Source organism: Sturnira hondurensis, unplaced genomic scaffold (genome assembly GCF_014824575.4).
Source record: "Sturnira hondurensis isolate 20B ecotype Veracruz unplaced genomic scaffold, ASM1482457v3 Scaffold0006713, whole genome shotgun sequence".
NCBI lineage: Eukaryota > Metazoa > Chordata > Mammalia > Chiroptera > Phyllostomidae > Sturnira > Sturnira hondurensis.
Genome location: NW_028079344.1, coordinates 1,497,279 through 1,516,882, shown reverse-complemented (window position 1 = coordinate 1,516,882; position 19,604 = coordinate 1,497,279). Strand labels below are relative to the sequence as shown.

The 19,604-nt window shown below is 37.6% G+C and overlaps 1 protein-coding gene across 1 annotated transcript in view; it reads left to right on the top strand.

Moving 5' to 3' along the window:
• Positions 1 to 1,462: 1,462 nt before the first annotated feature.
• The window catches only part of AKAIN1 (A-kinase anchor inhibitor 1), a 66,926-nt gene continuing 48,784 nt past the window's right edge, over positions 1,463 to 19,604 (top strand). The window contains exon 1 of the mRNA XM_037050369.1: positions 1,463 to 1,630. Within this exon, the coding sequence (XP_036906264.1) occupies positions 1,615 to 1,630 (16 nt within the window). The 5' untranslated portion in view covers positions 1,463 to 1,614. The remainder of the gene's footprint in view (positions 1,631 to 19,604) is intronic.

The following is a 19,604-nucleotide window of genomic DNA, read 5'->3' as shown; positions in this document are numbered from 1 at the left end:
AGGACTGCATCCTGTATACCCACTCTGCAACCTGCCCATCAACTGACTTGCATCTTCTTGCTGCTGAGACAGGTCCCATCTGTTCAAGCCTCTGTTGAGCCAGGTGCTAAGAACAGTACTGATTGTGTTATGTTGAGGCTGTCCATATGTCTTCATGCAAACCATAGTTCAAGAGCTGTAAAGCTATCTGCATTCTCATCAGATTATTTTGAACAAAGTCAATGCCAATAGGCTATTTGAATGCTTTATATTTTTAAAAGAATGTAGAATTTATGGCCACCAACCAAATTATTAAGAAAAAATATTTTTTTCAGAACAGCTATACTTTACAGGGAGATGAGCAAGTGAAGAAACTCTATAAAACACTGGAGATGGCCCTGATCATACTTTGTTCTTGAAGAACTCCATTCAGCTGCAAAAACAGGATTAAACCCAAAGCAACTGACATCTGCTTTGAGGCTAGAGGTTGTAGCTCCACTTTAGCTCTGTGGTTGTAACCTAGATGGACTTGTTTCAAGCTGGTTAACAGCCAGTGGGGGTTGTCTGTACTGCACAAGAATTCCTCGGGGAACTAGACAGTGCTTTAAAATGAGCAATGGATTAGAAGCATGAAGTGAGTGTGGGGCATGTCCCAGTACCTTAGAGTAGAACTGGATGTACACATGATGGACACAATTTTCAGTCAGGTAAAAGCTAACTGTGAGGGAAGCAGTAATATTTCTTGATAGGTTTCGGGCCTGTTTTCACACTTCGAGGGACTCTTGGCTCATCCTTTCTTAGGGAGTGTGAGTTTGTCAGTGGAGGAGAGCAGCCTCACCAAGGTCTTTCCTTTTGGCTGTTGGGCCCTGCTTTCTCTGAAGTGATGACCTTAGGGCATCCAAGCTTAGGGGCTTTTAGAGCCGGATTGGCTGCCTGGTAGGGGGCCTGATAGCCGCGTCCTCTCTAGGCTCCACAGTCACCCTGTCCTTCCCTACTGCTGTCTTTCTGACATTAGCACTAAGCTGGGACTCTGGGGTGAGGGAGGAGTCCCGAGCCCCCAAAACTGATTAACTTGGAGGTCCCACCCCTTTGTTCAGATGCAGCCCAACTCAGAGTACTCAACCTCGAGAGTAAAGCTTTTTGCATTAAAAAAAAAATAGGAGGGGGACAAACCCATTCTAAATGTCAGTCCAGTATCCACAGGGGCTAGCGACAGCAGGTAATTAGAAGCAATTAGCTGTCCGCCTGCCGGGAAGTCGGGCAATTACCTTTTTCTCTCTTCCTCTTCCGTCCTTTTTTCTCCCGTAGTAGCAGTAGAAGTGCTTTGCTCTGTAAGCAGCTATGTACGCTGAGTTGGCATAGGAATGAGGGATGAATTGAGCAGGGATTCCGTCTCCTCCTCCTGTCGCTGCAGTGGCCGCCGGCGGAGCAGTGCATTGTGGAGGCTGAGCGCGCCACAGCAGCTGGAGCTGCGGCCCTGGGATCGCGCGGCGGGGAGCTGTCCGAGGTGCTGACCGCCCCGACCCGCGCCTGGCGCGCGCACCTGCACCGGACCCCTCCAAATCCTAGCCTTCCTCCACACCCCGTCTGTCTGTCTGCCTTTCTTTACCTAGGGCGTAACGGCTGGAGGAAATCATGGTGTTCGCTCCAGGTACACCTGCACCTTGCTTTTTCACCAGGTGTCCGGGCGGGGAGCGGGTAAGAGGGGGTAGAAAGTAGGGAGGGAAGGCCTTTACCTTACGGCCGATCTGCGCGTTTCGGAGTTACGGTCTGTGAGGGAGGAGGGGGTGATTGCCGCTGTGCGGAGTCTTCGTCCCTCTCCCCAGTCCTACCCCATCTGTCCTCTAACAGTCTCCACACCGTCCTGTCGCTGCTCTTCCCACTTAGCTCCTCTACATCCCATCTGAGCTCAGGCACCTTGAGAACGGGCACCTTTGCCAGCCGCACAGGCGCCTACGCGGGCTGGAGGGTGGAGACATGGGGCGAAGAGTAGTGGGCTTCGGGCTAGTTCAGCGGCAATCTCCTTCACCGCCACTTTCCCCTCTACTAAAGTGGCAAACTGATCCGGTTTCTCCTGACCTCCTGAGTGGAGAAGTGGGTGAAGCCCAAGAGAGTGGGCCGAAGGGCCGAAGAGCGATACTCCTTAAGGAATTAGACCTGAAACTCCCGCGGGCCGGCCGAAGGCTGCAGCACAGAGGCTGCTACTGCGGCGCAGTTGGTAGTTGCAGTCTTTCTGGAGCTGGCAGTGAAAGACTTTGGTCTCTTCGGTGCTATCTGTGGCTACAAGTTGGGGAAGTCAGATCTGTCTGCATTTGACTGGCTTACCAGTGTGTGCGTGTGTGTATGAAGACATGGATGTGTGTTTCAGATGAGGTTAGGGGGGAGTTAGGGAACAGCTGGAAAAGCATGGTCATTGTTAATATATTGAGGTCGTTCTAGGGGTAGATACAAAGTCTTTCCCCCCCTTCTCTTAAATTCCAACCCCCGCTTTCATTAAGAACTGCTGTGGGGAAAAAAGAAGAGTAAGGGAAAGAGTAGAGGGGCCTAGAACCCTTTACTGTGTGTCATGCTTTAATTTGAAAGGTTGTTTTGCATTTGCTGTGGCCATGGACCTCAGCTGGTTGAGGAGGAAAGGTATTTTTGAAAAGGAAAAAATTGAGTCTGGGCTTCAGAAAATTCAGTCAGGGAAACTTGAACAGAGGAAGTTGCATCCCCTCCCCTACACATTACGATGCTAGCTGGGGAAGCAGTAATGTGTTTCTGTCAGTTTTGACACTCACCACAAGCTGTGTGACTCAGAAGAATGAATGCCTTAGAGAAAAGCCAATGAGCTCTATCACTGCCCCCCAAATAATTCAAAGGAATAAATTGTTCTGCATAGTGGGGGACATTCAATCAACATGGCATCAGTGAAGCTGGAAAACAACAGTTCTTTGATGTGCATCTAAACTATTTAACACTTGCACTTTTACGCCCTTAAAATGAGTATTTTATATTTCAATTATTCTCTGAAGTAAACAATATTATATCTATTTTACTACTTCCAGGGAAGAGGCTGATTCCAGAAAGTTTTGCCAGCCTCAGCTAGAGTTTTCTGACCTCAGATTCTATCTTTCCTCCTATCTCTTAGAGCCCATCTTCCTGAAAAGAAAAAAAAAAAAAAAACACTAGTTCTAGAGGCACCTCCTTTTTTGTTCAAGGTCAGATGAAGCCAAGGGGAAGTGTCCTTCTATTTCCAAAGTGGGGAATGGGCTGGTGTTGTCCAGAGTGAACACTGTTGGGTGATGTTAATGCAGCATTTTCTAAAAGCATTATTGTGGGTGAAAGCCTNAGATTCTATATCTTTCCTCCTATCTCTTAGAGCCCATCTTCCTGAAAAGAAAAAAAAAACAAACACTAGTTCTAGAGGTGCCTCCTTTTTTGTTCAAGGTCAGATGAAGCCAAGGGGAAGTGTCCTTCTATTTCCAAAGTGGGGAATGGGCTGGTGTTGTCCAGAGTGAACACTGTTGGGTGATGTTAATGCAGCATTTTCTAAAAGCATTATTGTGGGTGAAAGCCTGTGCAATGAGCAGCAGGAAATTTCTGGAGTTGACTGATTTGGCTTAAGCAGATTGCTCTTTGGATGGTGCTTTACTTTTCCATTTTTCTTCTAAGTTTTGCATTAGTTCTTTTTTTTTCTTTAGGGAAAGTAGAAGTTATGAATAACGGTCAGACATGGCATAAATTTTACCTAGATATGTGAAAAATCTTTTGAGTCATTTCTTCATTATTGAGTTTCTCTTGAAAAATCATAAACATTTGGGGCCAATAGAAACAGGGTGCTAAAATATGTCAACTTATCTTCTCATCTACTGATCATATCTTTCCTAACTCATACACTGATATTACTTGAAATAAAATCAGAACAATTTGAACTTTCCCAGCTTTTCAGCTTTACAATCTCACTTCTAGAACTGTTGCTCTTCTAGATCTTTATAATCTGGGGTATCTAGATATTTTGTAGTAGTCCAGGGAAATATCCCCCAGCTCTTTCTCCAAGCCAGTTTAATGTTCAGGAAAGAAGGGAACAGATGAATGTGTTATGATCACTCCAAAATTCATAAAATGTGTTTGATGATCCAAGATAAATAAAACAACAGACCAACTATGAGCTATTTATAAAATTGGGTCAGTGAGTACTGTGCTTTTCAAAACCTACTGTAGCTTTTCAAAATTTGATAAGGGAAATAAGAATCCTGAGGTTTAGTTCAGGCTTTCCCTAGGTGGATTGGCCACCCTTTGAATAGTCTGCTGACTTTTTGCTTACATTAAAGGTAGAAGTAAAAAGTGACAGATTCATGGAGCAAGTTTCATGATGTACAGATGTACAATGGAATGAGAAAGGGATAAAATGGGGCTTTATATAACTCTAGCTAGGATTCACTCATCATAAATTATAACATATTCTTACATTGTCTAATTTTAGTTTACAAATTGTAAACTATAGGGATTAGGCAGAGTCTTTGATGGTTTCTCACTTTACATAGGGCAGACAATTTGATTCTATACTTTCCGCCTTCTTATACCATTCCTAGACTTTGTAATTTAGGAGGATTTTAATTTCATGCACCCTAATTTTTAAAACCCTTAACGGTGAAAGTCTATGAATAATAATCATTTAAGGACTCAGTTAATGTGAGCCTATCACTCATTTCTTCTTTCTTCTGAAAGAATTATACAAAATTAATAATAGTTAAAAGAGGAGTAAAGTATAAATATATTAATTTCTATATAAGTATAATATATTTCTAAATACTGGGTTAACTAAATTAAGCTGGGGCACATGGCTGAGGTAAAAAGGCCAAAATGAGGTTCCTTGCTTTCTTTTTCCAAGTTTCTTATCTACTCCTCCTCATTCCTTCCCCTCAAACTGAAGGTGGCATCTTTCTTTCTGGAGAAATATGAGGACATTAGAAACATACCACAGTAGCCAAAGGAAAGCAGATGACATAACCAATATGGAAAAATTTTTTGGCTCCTGTACATATTACTAAACTGACTCCAGCTACTTAGTCTGTGGTTGTAACAAAAGCTTCCATTTGGGAGGGACAAAAAGTTCTACGAAAAAACATCTGGACTTCTTCCCACTTTGTGCTCAGTTTTGTGGGGAATTCTTAGCAATTTGGAAAAGTCAAAGTGAAAGAAAGGAGAAAGACCACTAGATGTTGGTGTTGAAAGTAAAGAAGTCTACAAGAGCATGTGAGGGCAAATCTTGGCGTATTGCAGGAAGAAGAAGGATATGTTCAGAAATGCAAATGTCTTTTCAGTGCCATGTTTCACCCAAAGAATTCCAGACTGAACAATCTAATTAGCAACTCTTGCTCCCTAGAGGAAGAGCTAGCAAAGAACAGAGTGTGCGGTGGAGAGTGTGGACAGAGTTTTCCTTATTCCTGGACCATTCCCAACTTCTTCCAGTGACTGGTATACACTTCAGGGATTAATGCATCTCCTGTGGATGGACCTAATACATTTTAACTTGTTTGGATTGTCTTCAGGTATGATGTATTGTCTATAAAAAGGTCTTTCTTCTCCTGCACAGGAATTAGGCAGGGTATTATAGTGAGGATATCATGGGGAATAAAAAGAGTGTAATTGTGAGCAATCAGATGGCAATCACCTTGACTTCTAAGATTAAAATTAAAAAAATTTAGCAACAATAGTTAGAGAGCTATCAAAAATATTTAACAAAATATTTACTACATGATAGTTGTAGCTTTTATTTTATATAAACTAATTCCTGACAAATCAATTAATAAGTTATATAGCAGACTATCTATCTTATCTCTAAGGTTCACAATCTTCCCACCCAAAAAGTTGTCTTCTGTTGGCATAAATTTTTTTATTTTTATTAAGTTATTATGAAAAAATTACATACAATTAAATTTACTTTTTGATGAACAATTCTAGGAATTTCAACACATATATAGAGTTGTGTAATGACTATAGAACAATTCCATTGCTCCCCCAAAATTATATCCAGTTGCCTCTTTGTAGTCAAACTGTTCCCCCTCTACCTCTATCCCTCCATTACTACTGATCTGTTTTTCATTCCTATATATTTGCCTTTTCCAGAATGCCATGTAAGTGTAATCATGCAGCATGTAACCTTTTGAGACTGGCTTATTTCACTCAGTATAATGCCATTGAGGTTCCACCTATGTTGTTGCACGTATCAAGTGTTCATTCCTTTTTGTTGCTGAGTAGTATCCCATTGTATGCATGTGCCCATAATCATTTATCCCTTTCCCCATCAAAAAACATTTAAGTTATTTTCAATTTTTGGTGATTATGGATAAAGCTGTGATAAACACTCCTGTACACGTGTGTATGGACATAGGTTCTCATAAGTCTAGGTTAAATACCTAGCCCTAGTAATACTGAATCTGAGCTCTACTGTTCTTCAGAAGGACTGTTTCATTTTGCATTACTACCACCAGCAACGTATGAGAGCTGCAGCTGCTCTGCATCCTTCTCCTTCTGATAACAGAGTCATGGTATTTATTGTCACTTTAATTTGCACTTCTCTAATGACTAAGTGGTTTTGGTAGTTTTCTTTTAGGTGCTTATTTGCTACATGCATATCTTCTTTGGTAAGATGTTTTTTCAAGTCTTTTGCCCATTTGGCGGGGGAGGTATTTGTTTTTTCATTGTTGAATTTTGAGAGTTCTTTATGTATTCTGGATACAAATCTGTTGTTGGATGTGTGATTTTAATGCCGTGGAATTTATCCTCTTTTCTTTTATAAATTTTGCTTTTGATGTTATATGTAAGAACCTTTTACATGACCCAAATCAGGGAAATTTTCTCCCATGTTTTCTTCTAAAAGTTTCATAATTTTACATTTAGATCTAATCATGGGATTCGTTGCCCACCCTCATGACTTCATCTAAATGTAATTGTTTCTTAAAAGCCCCAACTTCTAATATCATCACATTGGAGGTTAGGGTTTCAACATAGCAGTTTTGGAGGGACACAAATATTTAGTATATAATAATTTGATTTTTGGATATGGTGTGAATTGTAGGTCCAGTTTAATTTTTTTTGGTAAATGAATGTCCAATTGTTCTAATACCATTTGTGGAAAAGATATTATTTCTCCATTAAATATCTTTTGCACCTTGTTAAATATTAATTGGCTATTGTGTAGGTCTATTTTTTAAATTTTTATTCTATTTCATTCATCTACATGCCTGTCCTTCCACTAATACCACATATATTGATCACTATAGTTTTATAGTAGGCCTTAAAAACAAGCAGTGAGAATATCTCAACCACATTCTTCTCTTTCAAAATTGTTTTAGCTATTGTAGTTCCTTTGCCTTTACACATAAATTTTAGAATCAGCTTGCCTATATCTACATAAATCCTGCTAAGATTTTGATTGGAATTTCATGAGCTCTATTGATTGGTTCCTGGGGAATCAATATCTTAACTATGTTTAGTCTTCAATCCATGAACATGATATGTCTCTGTTTAGGTCTTTTTGATTTCTTTCATCAGTATTTTGTAGTTTTTAGATTCTAGATCTGATATATATTGATAGATTTATACTTAGTATTGCTTTTGGGTAAAGCTACTACAAATGGCATTAAAAATTCAATTTTCAAAAACTAATTGGTAGTATATAAATATGATTGATTTTTACATGTTGACCTTATTTCTTATGATCATGCTTAGTTTTTGCATTAGTAGCTATTTTGCAATAGCTACGTAGTTTTGTAGTAGCTATTTTAAAGATTTCTTAGAAGTTTTTATGTAGGCAATCATGTTGTCTGAAAAACAAGGATCATTTTATTCCTTTTGCAGTTTTCTGGATTTTTTGCATTGACTAAGGCTTCTAGTACATTAGTAAATAGAAATAGTGAGAGTGGACATTTTTGTCTTGTTCCAATCTTAGGGGAAATCATGCAGTCTTTTTCACCATGAGGTATGATGTCAGCTGTAGGATTTTTTGTACATGTTCTTTACTGTGACAAAGAAGACACTTTCTAGTTCTAGTATGTTGCTAGTTCTTTTTTTTTAACTCATCTATACATGTTGGGTATTGTCAAATGCTTTTTCTCCTTGTAATGATATGATCATGTGGGTTTTCTTCACTAGATGGATAATATGGTGAATTACAGTGATTGATTTGAATGTTAAACTAGCCTTACATTCCTGATATTATATCACTTGGTCATGATATTCCTTTCATACACTAAAGGATTGAATTTGTTAATAATTTGTTGAAGATTTTTTTGGTCAATATCCATGAGAGAGACTGGTCTATAGTTTGTTTTTTCCTGTACCATGTTTGTTCAGTTTTGATATCAGTGTAATGCTGTCCTCATAAATGAGATGGTAAGTGTTCCTTCCTCTTTGACTTTCTGGAAGAGATGGTGTAGAATGGAATAATTTTTTCCCCTTAAATGTTTGGTATGATTTATCAGTGAAACCATCTGGGACTAGAGTTTTCTTTGTAGAGAGCTCTTTAAGCATGAATTCAATCTGTTTAATTGACCATTTTGATTTAAAGGTTTAATAGAACCATTTCGTTTATCTTGGGTGAGTTTTGGTGTTATTTTTAAGGAATCAGTTTATTTCATCTAATTTATTGAATTTATATGAATAAATTTATAATATCCTTTTATCATCTGTTTAATATGTGTGGGGTCTACGGTAATATCACATTTTTGTTTCTGATACTTGTTATTGTGTTACTTCCTTTTTTTGTTAGTTTGGCTACAGTTTTGTCAAATTTTTTTGTACTTTCAAAGAAAAGTCTTGGTTTCTTTGATCTTCTTTATTCCTTTTCTTGTTTCAATGTCATTGATTTCTGCTCTTTATAATATTTTTCTTTNTGAATTCAATTTGTTTAATTGACCATTTTGATTTAATGGTTTAATAGAACCATTTCGTTTATCTTGGGTGAGTTTTGGTGTGATTTTTAAGGAATCAGTTTATTTCATCTAATTTATTGAATTTATATGAATAAATTTATAATATCCTTTTATCATCTGTTTAATATGTGTGGGGTCTACAGTAATATCACATTTTTGTTTCTGATACTTGTTATTGTGTTACTTCCTTTTTTTGTTAGTTTGGCTACAGTTTTGTCAAATTTTTTTGTACTTTCAAAGAAAAGTCTTGGTTTCTTTGATCTTCTTTATTCCTTTTCTTGTTTCAATGTCATTGATTTCTGCTCTTTATAATTTTTTTCTTTTTACTTTCTTTAATTTTATTTTGCTCTTCTTATTCTAGACTTAAGACTAAATTTAGATTGTTTATTTTAGATCTTTCACTAATATAAACATTTTGTGTTATAAATTCCATCTAAGCATTGCTTTAGTGTATCTTACCAATTTTAATATATTTTTATTGTCATTTAGTACAAAATATTTTATGATTTTCTTGATATTTCCTCTTTTTCCTAATAATTATTTAGAGGTATGTTGTTTAATTTTCAGTTATTTGGGGGGAATTCTCAACATATCAATGTTATTGATTCTAGTTCAACTTTTCTCTCTTTTTAAAAATTGAATTTATTAGGGTGACATTAGTTAACAAAACCATAACAGTTTTCAACTATACAACTCTATAACATCATCTGCATGTGTTACACCCAAAGTCAAGTTTCTTTTTGTCCCCATTTATCCCTGCTTTGCTGTCTCCCATCTTTTCCAACCCCATTTCTGACAATTACCATACTGTTGTGTGTGTCTGTTTTTATTTTTTTGCTTAATCTCTTCACTTTTTTACCCAGCCCTTTACCCCCACCCTGCACAGCTGTCTGTCTGTTCTATGCATCTATGAGTCTGTTTCTATTTTGTTTGTTCATTTTATTCATTAGACTCATGCATAAGTAAAATGACACAGTCTTTTTCTTTCTCCAAATGACTTATTTCACTGAGCATAATACTCTCCAGGTTCATCTATGCTGTCACAAAGAGTAAGATTTCTTTTTTATGGCCAAGTAGTATTCCATTGTGTAAATGAACCACATATTTTTTTATCCACACATCTACTAATGGGCACTCGGGCTGCTTTGAGATCTTGGCTGTTGTAAATAAGGCTGCAATGAACAGAAGGGTGCATATATTCTTTCAAATTAGTGTTTTGGGGTTCTTCAGGTATGTTCCCAGAAGTAGAACCATTGGGACATACGGTAGTTTCATTTTTAATTTTTTGAGGTAGCTCCATACTGCTTTCCTAAGTTGCTGCACCAATCTGCATTCCCACTGAGAGTGCACAAGGATTCCCTTTTCTCCACATCCTGTACTTGCTGTTTGTTGATTTACTGATGATAGTCATTCTAGCAGGTGTGAGGTGATATCTCATTGTGGTTTTAATTTGTACTTCTCTATTGATTAGTGATGTTAATCATCTTTTCATTTATCTACTGGCATCTCTATGTCCTATTTGGCAAGTGTCTATTCAAGTCACCTACCCATTTTTTAATTAGATTATTTGCTTTTCTGGTGTTTCATTTTATAAATTCTTTATAAATTTTGGGATATTAACCCCCTGTCAGATATATCATTGGTGAATGTTTTCTCATTCAGTGGGTAGTCTTTTCATTTGGTTGGTGGTTCCCTTTGCTGTCAAAAAGCTTTTTGGTTTGATGTAGTCCAATTTATTTATTTTTTATTGTGTTTCCTTTGCCAGAGGAGGTGTATGTAAATATTGTTGTGAGAATTGTATGATATTTTACTGCCTATGTTTTATTCTAGAATTTTTATGGATTTAAGTGTAACATTTAAGTTTCTAATTCATTTTGAGTTTATTCTTGTGTATGGTGTAAGAAAGTGGCCTAGTTTCATGTTTTTGCATATTTTTTCCAATATTCCCAACATCATTTATTGAACAGACTGTCTTTATCCTGTTTGTGTTCTCATCTCCTCTGTCAAGTAATGTTAATTGACCATGGGGCATAGGTATATTTTTGTGCTGTCTATTCTGTTCCATTGATCTATATGTCTGTTTTTTATGCAAGTACCATGCTACTGCTTTGTGGTATAATTTCATATCAGGGGGAGTGATATCTCCAAGTTTGTTCCTCCTGTTGTTGTTTGATGTCTTTTATGGTTCTATATAAATATTTGGAATATTTGTTCTAGTTTTGTTAGATATGCCATTGGCATTTTAATAGGAATTGTGTTGAATCTATAGATTGCTTTGGATAGTATGGACATTTTAATGATGTTAATTCTTTCAGTCTATGAACATGATAATATATTTTCACTTATTTGTATCTTTCTCAATTTCTTTTTTTAGTATCCTATAATTTTCTGTTTGCAAGTTTTTTACTTTCTTGGTTAAATTTATTTATGGGTATTTCATTTTTTTGATGCAATTGTAAATAGGAGTCTTTTCCTAGTTTCTCTTTCTGATAATTCACTATTGGTGTATTAAAATGCCACCAATTTCTGAATAATAATTTTGTATCCTGCTACTTTATTAAATTCATCGATCAGTTCTAGGAGTTTTTTGTAGAGTCCTTAGGGTTTTCTATGTACAATATTGTGTCATCTGCAAATAATGACACTTTTACTTCTTTTCCAATTCAGATGCTTTTTAATTTCTCTTGTTTGATTGCTGTGGCTAGAACTTCCAGTACTGTGTTAAATAAGAGTAGTGAAAGCCAGCCAATATGCCTGCCTTGTTCCTGATCTTAAAAAAATGATTTTTGTTTTTCTTTTTTGTTCTTGTTATTCCTTCCACCCCAACAATTTCTACCTCCCATCTTCAATCCTACCCTCTTTGGCTTTGTCCATATATCATTTATAAATGTTCCTGAAACTCCTTCCCCCATTTCTCCTGTTATTCCCTCCCACCTCCCCTCTAGTTACTGTCAGTTTGTTTTTAATTTCAATGTTTCTGGTTATATTTTGCTTGTTTGTTTGTTTTGTTGATTAGGTTCCACTTATAGATGAGATCATATGGTATTTGTTTTTCACCTCCTGGCTTATTTCACTTAACAAAATGCTCTCTAGTTCCATCCATGCTATCACAAAGGTAGGAGTTCTTTCTTTCTTTCTTTCTTTCTTTCTTTCTTTCTTTCTTTCTTTCTCTCTCTCTCTCTCTCTCTCCTTCCTTCCTTCCTTCCTTCCTTCCTTCCTTCCTTCCTTCCTTCCTTCCTTCCTTCCTTCCTTCCTTCCTTCTTTCTTCTTTCTGCTGTGTAGTAGCACTATAATTTAGCTATAAATTCAGTTTGGGACCAGAAGCAAGTGAGCACAACTTCCACCCACTCTTCAGCCACTTGGAATCCTGATCTGACTATTCTTATTACCCAAATGAAGGAACTTTAGTGCTAGTTTGAGGAGAGACATCCTCCACAGCCTGCACACTTCCCTTCCCAGCAACAGTGAGATTCTGGAATTAGGGGCATCAGATCCACTAAAAGCAAGCTAGATTCAGTTGATTGGTATCTCTGGTATTTCAGCCAGTGTTATCCTAGATCTTAGGGAAGCATAGTCCAGTTGTGGAGCTGGCAAGTCTAAAATCAGTAAGGATGCCAACAGTGTGGAAACCCACACAGGGCTGCTATGTTAAAATCTTGTAGTAGAATAATTTCAGTTTTTCCCATTGAGTATGATGTTAGTTGTGGGTTTGTCATATATGACCTCTGTTATATTGAGATATGTTCTCTCTGTTCCCATTTTCCTGAGAGTTTTTTTTTTCCTGAGAGTTTTTAAATCATAAATACTGGATTTTATCAAATGTTTTTTCTGCACTTATTGATATAATCATGTGATTTTTTTATCCCTCATTTTGTTTATGGGGTGTATCATGATTGTTGATTTGCAAATATTGTACCAACCTGCATCCCTGAAATAAATCCTACTTATCATGGTGTGTAATCTTTTAAAGCCATTGCTGGATCTGGTTTTCTACTATTTTCTTGAGGATTTTAGCATCTATGTTCATCAGGGATCGTGGCATATAAATTTCTTTCTTTGTAGTCTCTTTATCTGGTTTTGGAATTAGGATAATGCTGATCTCATTAAATGAGCTAGAGAGTCTTCTCTCTTCATGACTTATTTTGGAATAATTTGAACAGAACAGGTGCTAATTCTTTGAATGTTTGGTAAAATTCACCTGTGAAACCATATTGTCCAGGACTTTTACTTGTCGAGAGTATTTTTGATTACTGCTTCAATTTCAGTAGTTGTTATCAGTCTATTTAGATTTTCTGGTTCTTCTTTTTTTAATTGTTATTCTTACAGTTGTCCCAATTTCCCCCCTCTCCTCATTATTCTTGATTACTTTTAAAAAACTGTATATTTCTAGGAATTTATCTATTTTGCCCACGTTGTCCTATTTATTGACATATAGTTGTTCATTACATTTTCTTTCCTTTGTATTTCTGTAGTGTCCATTGTTACTTCTTTTTCATTTTGATTTCATTTATTTGGGTCCTCTCTCTTTGTCCTTGATGAGTATGATGAAATGTTTGTTAATTTTGTTTATCTTTTTATTTCAAGGAAACAGCTCTTGGACTCATTGATGTTTTGAACTGTTTTTTAGTCTCTATGTCATTTATTCCTGCTCTAATCTTTATTATTCCCTTCTTTCTACTTATTCTGGGCCTTGTTTACTGTTCTTTTTCTAGTTCTTATAGGTGTAGAGTTCTATTGTTTATTTGGGATTTTTTTGTTTGTTTCTTGTGGTAGGTCTACAATACTATGAATTTCAGTTTTAGGACTTCTTTTGCTGTGTCCCATAGATATTTAGTTGTTGTGTTTTCATTTTCATATCTTATGGTAACTTTTGATTTCTTTCTTGATCCCATTGTTAACCCATTCATCAGTTTAGTAATACTTTATATACCCTTCATGACTTTATTTTTAATTTTTTTTCTTGTGGTTGGTTTCTAGTTTCATACCACTGTGCTACAGATGAAGAGAAGATGCTTGATATGATTTCAGTCTTCTTGATTTTATTTTGATTTTTTCTGTGTCCTAACATGTGATCTATCTTAGAGAATATTCCATGTGCATTTGGAAAAATGTGTATTCTACTGCTTTAGAATAAAACATTCTGTGAATATTTAATTTATTCCATCTTCTCTAGTTTGTTATTTAATGTCACTCTTGCCTTATTAATTTTTTGTCTGGGAGATCTATCCACTGATATCAATGAGGTGTTAAAATCCCCTACTATGACTATAGTACTTTTGATCTCTCCCTTTGTGTCCACCAAGATTCTCTTTATATATTTAGGTGCTACTATATTTGGGTGCATATATATTTACAAGGGTTGTATCCTTTTGTTGGGTCGATCTCTTTAGTACTGTCTAAAGACCTTTTTTTTTTGGTCTCTGTTATGCTCTTTGTTTTGAAGTCCATTTTGTCTGATATAAGTATTGCTACCCCAGCTTTTAAAAATTTTTTCATTTGCATGAAGCATTTTTTTATCTCTTCACTTTCAGTATGTTTGTATTTTTTGTTCTGAGGTGGGTGTCTTGTAGATATTGGTCATATTTTCTTAACCATTTAGCTACCCTACACCTTTTGATTGGAGCATTTAATCTGTTTATGTTTAAGATTATTATTGATAGGTATTTATTGATATTTTAGTTTATACTTTTGTCCTCCTCCTCCTCCTTCTTCTTTCTTCTTGCAGGCCCTTTAAAATTTCTTGTAATACTGGTTTCATGGTAATTAACTCCTTTAGCTATTTTTTGGGGGGTCTGGGAAGCTCTATATTTTGCTTTCAATTCTAAATGATAATCTTGCTGTATAAATTAGTCTTAGTTGTAGGTCCCTGATTTGTATCACTTTGAATGATGTGTGCCAATTCCTTCTGGTGAAAAAAATTATGTTGAGAAATCAGCTGACAGTCTTATGGAAGCTCCTGTATAGGTAACTAACTGCTTTTCTCTTGATGTTTTAAAGATTTTCTCTTTATCATTAACCTTTGCCATTTTAGTTATGATGTGTCTTGGTTTAGGTCCTTTTTCAGTTCATCTTGTTTGGGACTTTCTGTGCCGCTTGGACTTGGGTGTCTTTTTCCTCCACCAGCTTAGGAAAGTTTTTGGCCATTATTTCTTCAAAAAGGCTCTCAATCCCATGCTTACTTTCTTCTCTTTCTGGTACCCCTCTGATGCAGATAGTGTTATGCTTGTTGTTTTCCCAGAAGTCTTTACACTTTCCTCATTTTAGAAAAAGTATTTTTTCTTTTTGTTGTTCTACTTGGGTGTTTTCTATAATCTTGTCCTATAAATCACTAATTCAGTCCTCTGCTATACCTAACTTGCTGTCGATTCTTTCCAATGTATTCTTCATTTCAGATATTGTATTAATCATTTTGACTGTTTTTATGGTTTCTATGTCATTTCTAATGTTTAATATTTCTTTAAGTCCTCACTGGGATCATCAATTCTTCCCCTAAGTCTGTTGAGTGTTCTACAACCATTGTTTTAAACTCTGCATCAGGTATCTTGCTTGCTTCCATCTCATTTAATTAGTTTTCTGGAGATTTCTCTTATTCTTTCATTTGAGTCATATTTATTTGTCTCCCCATTTTGTCTGTCTTTTTGTGTTTGTCTGTTTTTCTTTCTGTATTATGTAGATCTGCTACGACTCCCAATCTTTTTATGATGACAGTATTATGTGGGCGTCTTGTGAGGCTCAGTGGTGCAATTTTCCAGATCCCCTGAGGTAAATGCTCCAGGAATGTTTACTTTTGTGGGTCATAATCACTCTCCTGTTATAGTTGAGTCTTGAATACTGTTGGCTCTATCATGGGTGAAGTTAATACACAGGCTGGCTGAGTATAAGGATAGATCTTGATCATCAGGTATGAATCACTATGCAGGGGCTGTTCTCTTCAGTGGAGCTGTTCCCAGCATGGTCTGTGCTTGCCAAAATATCCCTTTGGGTATACTGCCTGTGTGGCTAGCTGGATAATGCTCTTGTGTAGTTTGAAATCCACCTCTGGTTGTGCTGGTTTTGTGTCAATTTTGGTATAAGTCAGTAAGAGATGCTAGCTATAACTGGTCTTGGGCTACCTGTCTCAAGCTACCACACTATTCACTGTTTGTGGCTACATCTACTGGGCCTGTATGTGCATGGGAGTGGCCAGCTGTGCATAGGGTTTGGCTTCCTGCAGCTCTGAGATAGGGGCAGATCAAAACAAGTTTCAAGGTTCCCTGAGGTCTGCCTCTACTTGTTGGCTACTCTGCTACCCCCTCAGTTTGTCTGGTCTTCTTCCAGAGCTTTCCAAAGAAAAACTGTAGAGTGAATGGAGGCTGGCATGACCCACAGACCCTTCCACAAGGTGTGAGCTCAGTATGGTGGAGCAACCTTGGTCAGGAGGATGGGGCTAGTGGGTTTCCTTTTGGTCGGGCATTCAATGGGGAAAAAGTGGCTCCTACTCCAGAGCTACACCACCTAGTCTTTGCCAAAGTCTCCAACTCTAGCTCCCCAGGAGGAATGCACCATATGTTCAAATTGCGTGCAGACAGCTTCCCCCACTGTAGGAGCAAGCTCAGCAGGGTGAAGCCACCAGGACTCAGGAGAACAGATTGAAAGAGTTTCCCATTTGGGGTGATGCCAGCAAAGCCTGCAGGAGTGGGTCAAGCAGATTCCTTCCCCTTTTCTCTGCAGCTGCATAATCCAGTGCCTGTCTGAGTCCTGGACAAGAGCTTCCCAGAGATCTGCTTTGAAGTTCCCAGAACTCAACAGCGTGCTCTTCCCACTGTGGAAATGAGCCCAGCGGGTGGGGCCACCAGGCCTTGGAAATAGAGATCATAAGGGTCTCCCATTGGAGATGGTGCTAGCTGACCTGCAGGAGGGGGTCAAGACTGGCTCCTATTTCATATTCACAGAGCTTAATGACTGTCTGAGTGTCCACCTAGAGCTTCTCTCAGAAAAGAACACTCAAAAGTCCCTGTTGGGTGCAGCCAACATAACTTTCTGTAGGACTCGATCTTGGCATGGTAATGTTGTCAGTAGTTGGAGGTCTGCACTAGTGCACTCCCCAGTCTATTGCTGTAAGAATAAGTGTGTTCAATTCTGGGAAGATGGCACCTGAGGGGGGGTGGGATAGGGACTCAGGACAGGGACCTCAGTAGCTGAACCTCCAGATATCTCCTTGGGGCCGCACCACTCAAATCTTCTCTTTATGATCCCTGTGTGCTTTGAGTCACCTTCCCTTTACTGGAGCTCCGGGTGAGTGCCTGGGAGCAAGACCCTGTGTGCTGGCCCTTCAAAAGAGCACCTGGTTTTTTAGAGGTGCTCTCCTTTTCCAGGCAGACAGAATGCTTGCTGTCTGCAGGCTCCTCTTCCCAACCCTGGTGCTCTGAGTTGGGGATCCCAGCATGAGGTTGAGACCTCACACTTCTCAGGAGGGACTTTTGAAGATGAGATATCTTTTCATCTTCTCATTCACCACATGTGAGTGTAGGGTCCAGCCCTCACCACATCTTTGCCCTTCTTACCAGTCTCTATGGAGCTAATTTTGTGAATCCTTGGTTATAATACTCCATTCAGCTGTTCTTCAGTTGAGTATTCAGGCTGATTGCTATAAAATTTTGCTGTAAATCTTGTTTGGCACCAGGAGGATATGAGTGTAGCACCCACCTATTCCACATCCATCTTACAATCTGAGTTTAATTTTATTATGGTCAGAGAATAAACTTTTGATGATTTTAACTGTTTTTAGTTTGGTAAATTATATTTATGAGACAGAATATAGTCTTTTTTAATTTTATTTTTCAATTACAGTTTACATTCAATAGTTTGCATTCGTTTCAGGAGTACTACATAGTGGTTAGACAATCACATACTTAGCAAGATGGTCCCCCAATATTTTGGCAGGCGAGAATTCTACCACTAAACCACCAATATTTTGATTACCCATCCCTACCATACATAGTTACTGTAATATTGTTGACTATGTCCCTTATGTTGTACTTTACATTCCTGTGACTGTTTTGTTACTACCAATGTGTACTTCTTGATCCCTTAACCTCTTTCACCCAGTCTGCCAACCCCATTCTCCTCTGGCAACCACCACCAGTTTGCTCTCTGCATGTGAGTCTGTTTCAGTTGTGTTTCTGTATTTATTTGGTTCTTTAGGTTACATCTGTAAGTAAAAGCATATGGTATTTGTCTGTCTGATTTATTTAACTTAGCATAATGCCCACTAGGTCCATCTGTGCTGTTGAAAATGGTAAGATTTCATCCTTTTCTATGGCTGAGTAGTACTCTACTGTATATATATGTACCACAGTTTTTTAATCCACTTATGTTTTGATGGGCACTTGGTTGTTTCCATATTCTGGCTATTGTAAATAACGCTGCAATGAACATAAGGGCACACATATTCTTTTAAATTAGGGTTTTAAATTTCTTCAGATAGATACCCAGAAGTATAATTGCTGGGTCATAAGGCAGTCCCACTTTTAATTTCTTGAGGGATCGTCATACTGTTTTTAGAATATGGTCTATCTTGGTGAATCTTCCATGTGCACTACAAAACATGCGTATTCTGTCTTTTTTAAAAAGTGGATGGCTGTATAAATGTCATTTTGATACCATTGGTTGATAGTGTTGTTCATTTCTTCTGTATCTTAGCTCACATTCAGTGTTCTCGGTCTATTGATTGCTAAAAAAGAAATACTGAAACCTGTAGCAAAAACTGTAATTTTTTTCTTTTTGTTTTATTACCTTTAGCTTCATGTATTTTACAGCTCTCTTATTGCATGCATATACATTTGAGATTGTTATGCCTTCTTGACCCTTTTTAAAATTATTATTTATTTATTTAGAGAGAGGGGGGAAGGGAAGGAGAAAGAGTGTGAGAGAAACACTAATGTGTGGTTGCCTCTCATGTGTCCCCTACTGGGAACCTGGCCTGCAACCCATGCACGTGCCCTGACTGGGAATTGAACCAGTGACCCTTTGCTTCACAGGCCCGTGCTTAATCCACTGAGCTACACCAGCCAGGGCTTCTTGACCATTTTATAATTAAGTAGTGTTCTTCTTTATATCTAGTCATTTTTCTTGCTTTGGCATATGTTTTGACTGATAAGAACATAGCCACTTCAAGCCCTGGCTGGTGTAGCTCAGTGGATTTAGCACGGGCCTGCGAACCAGAGTATCGCAGTTCGATTCCCAGTCAGGGCACATGCCTGGGTTGCAGGCCAGTTCCCAGTGGGGGACAAACAAGAGGCAACCATACATTGATATTTCTCTCCCTCTCTCCTTCCCTTCCCCTCTAAAGATAAATAATAAAATCTTTAAAAAAAAAGAACATAGCCACTTCAGCTTTCTTTTGATTAGTGTTTACATGATACAGTTGACCCTCCTTATTTATGAAATACATATTTGTAAATTTGCCAATTCACCAAAATCTATTTTTAAAATAGATTAGTCACAATCAACATGTGCAGCACTTTGTCATTCAAGGGTATGCACAGAATAGCAAAAATTATGAGTTGCCTGACATGCATGTTCCTAGGTAAGGTTGAACAAGGCAATGTTTTTTCTCCTTGTTTTAGTTCAGATACTGCAAATAAACATTCTTTTCATGGTCTATTTGGTTTTTCACACACTTGTACTTTTTTGTGTGTATTTATTGTTTAATGCAGCCCTTAATTA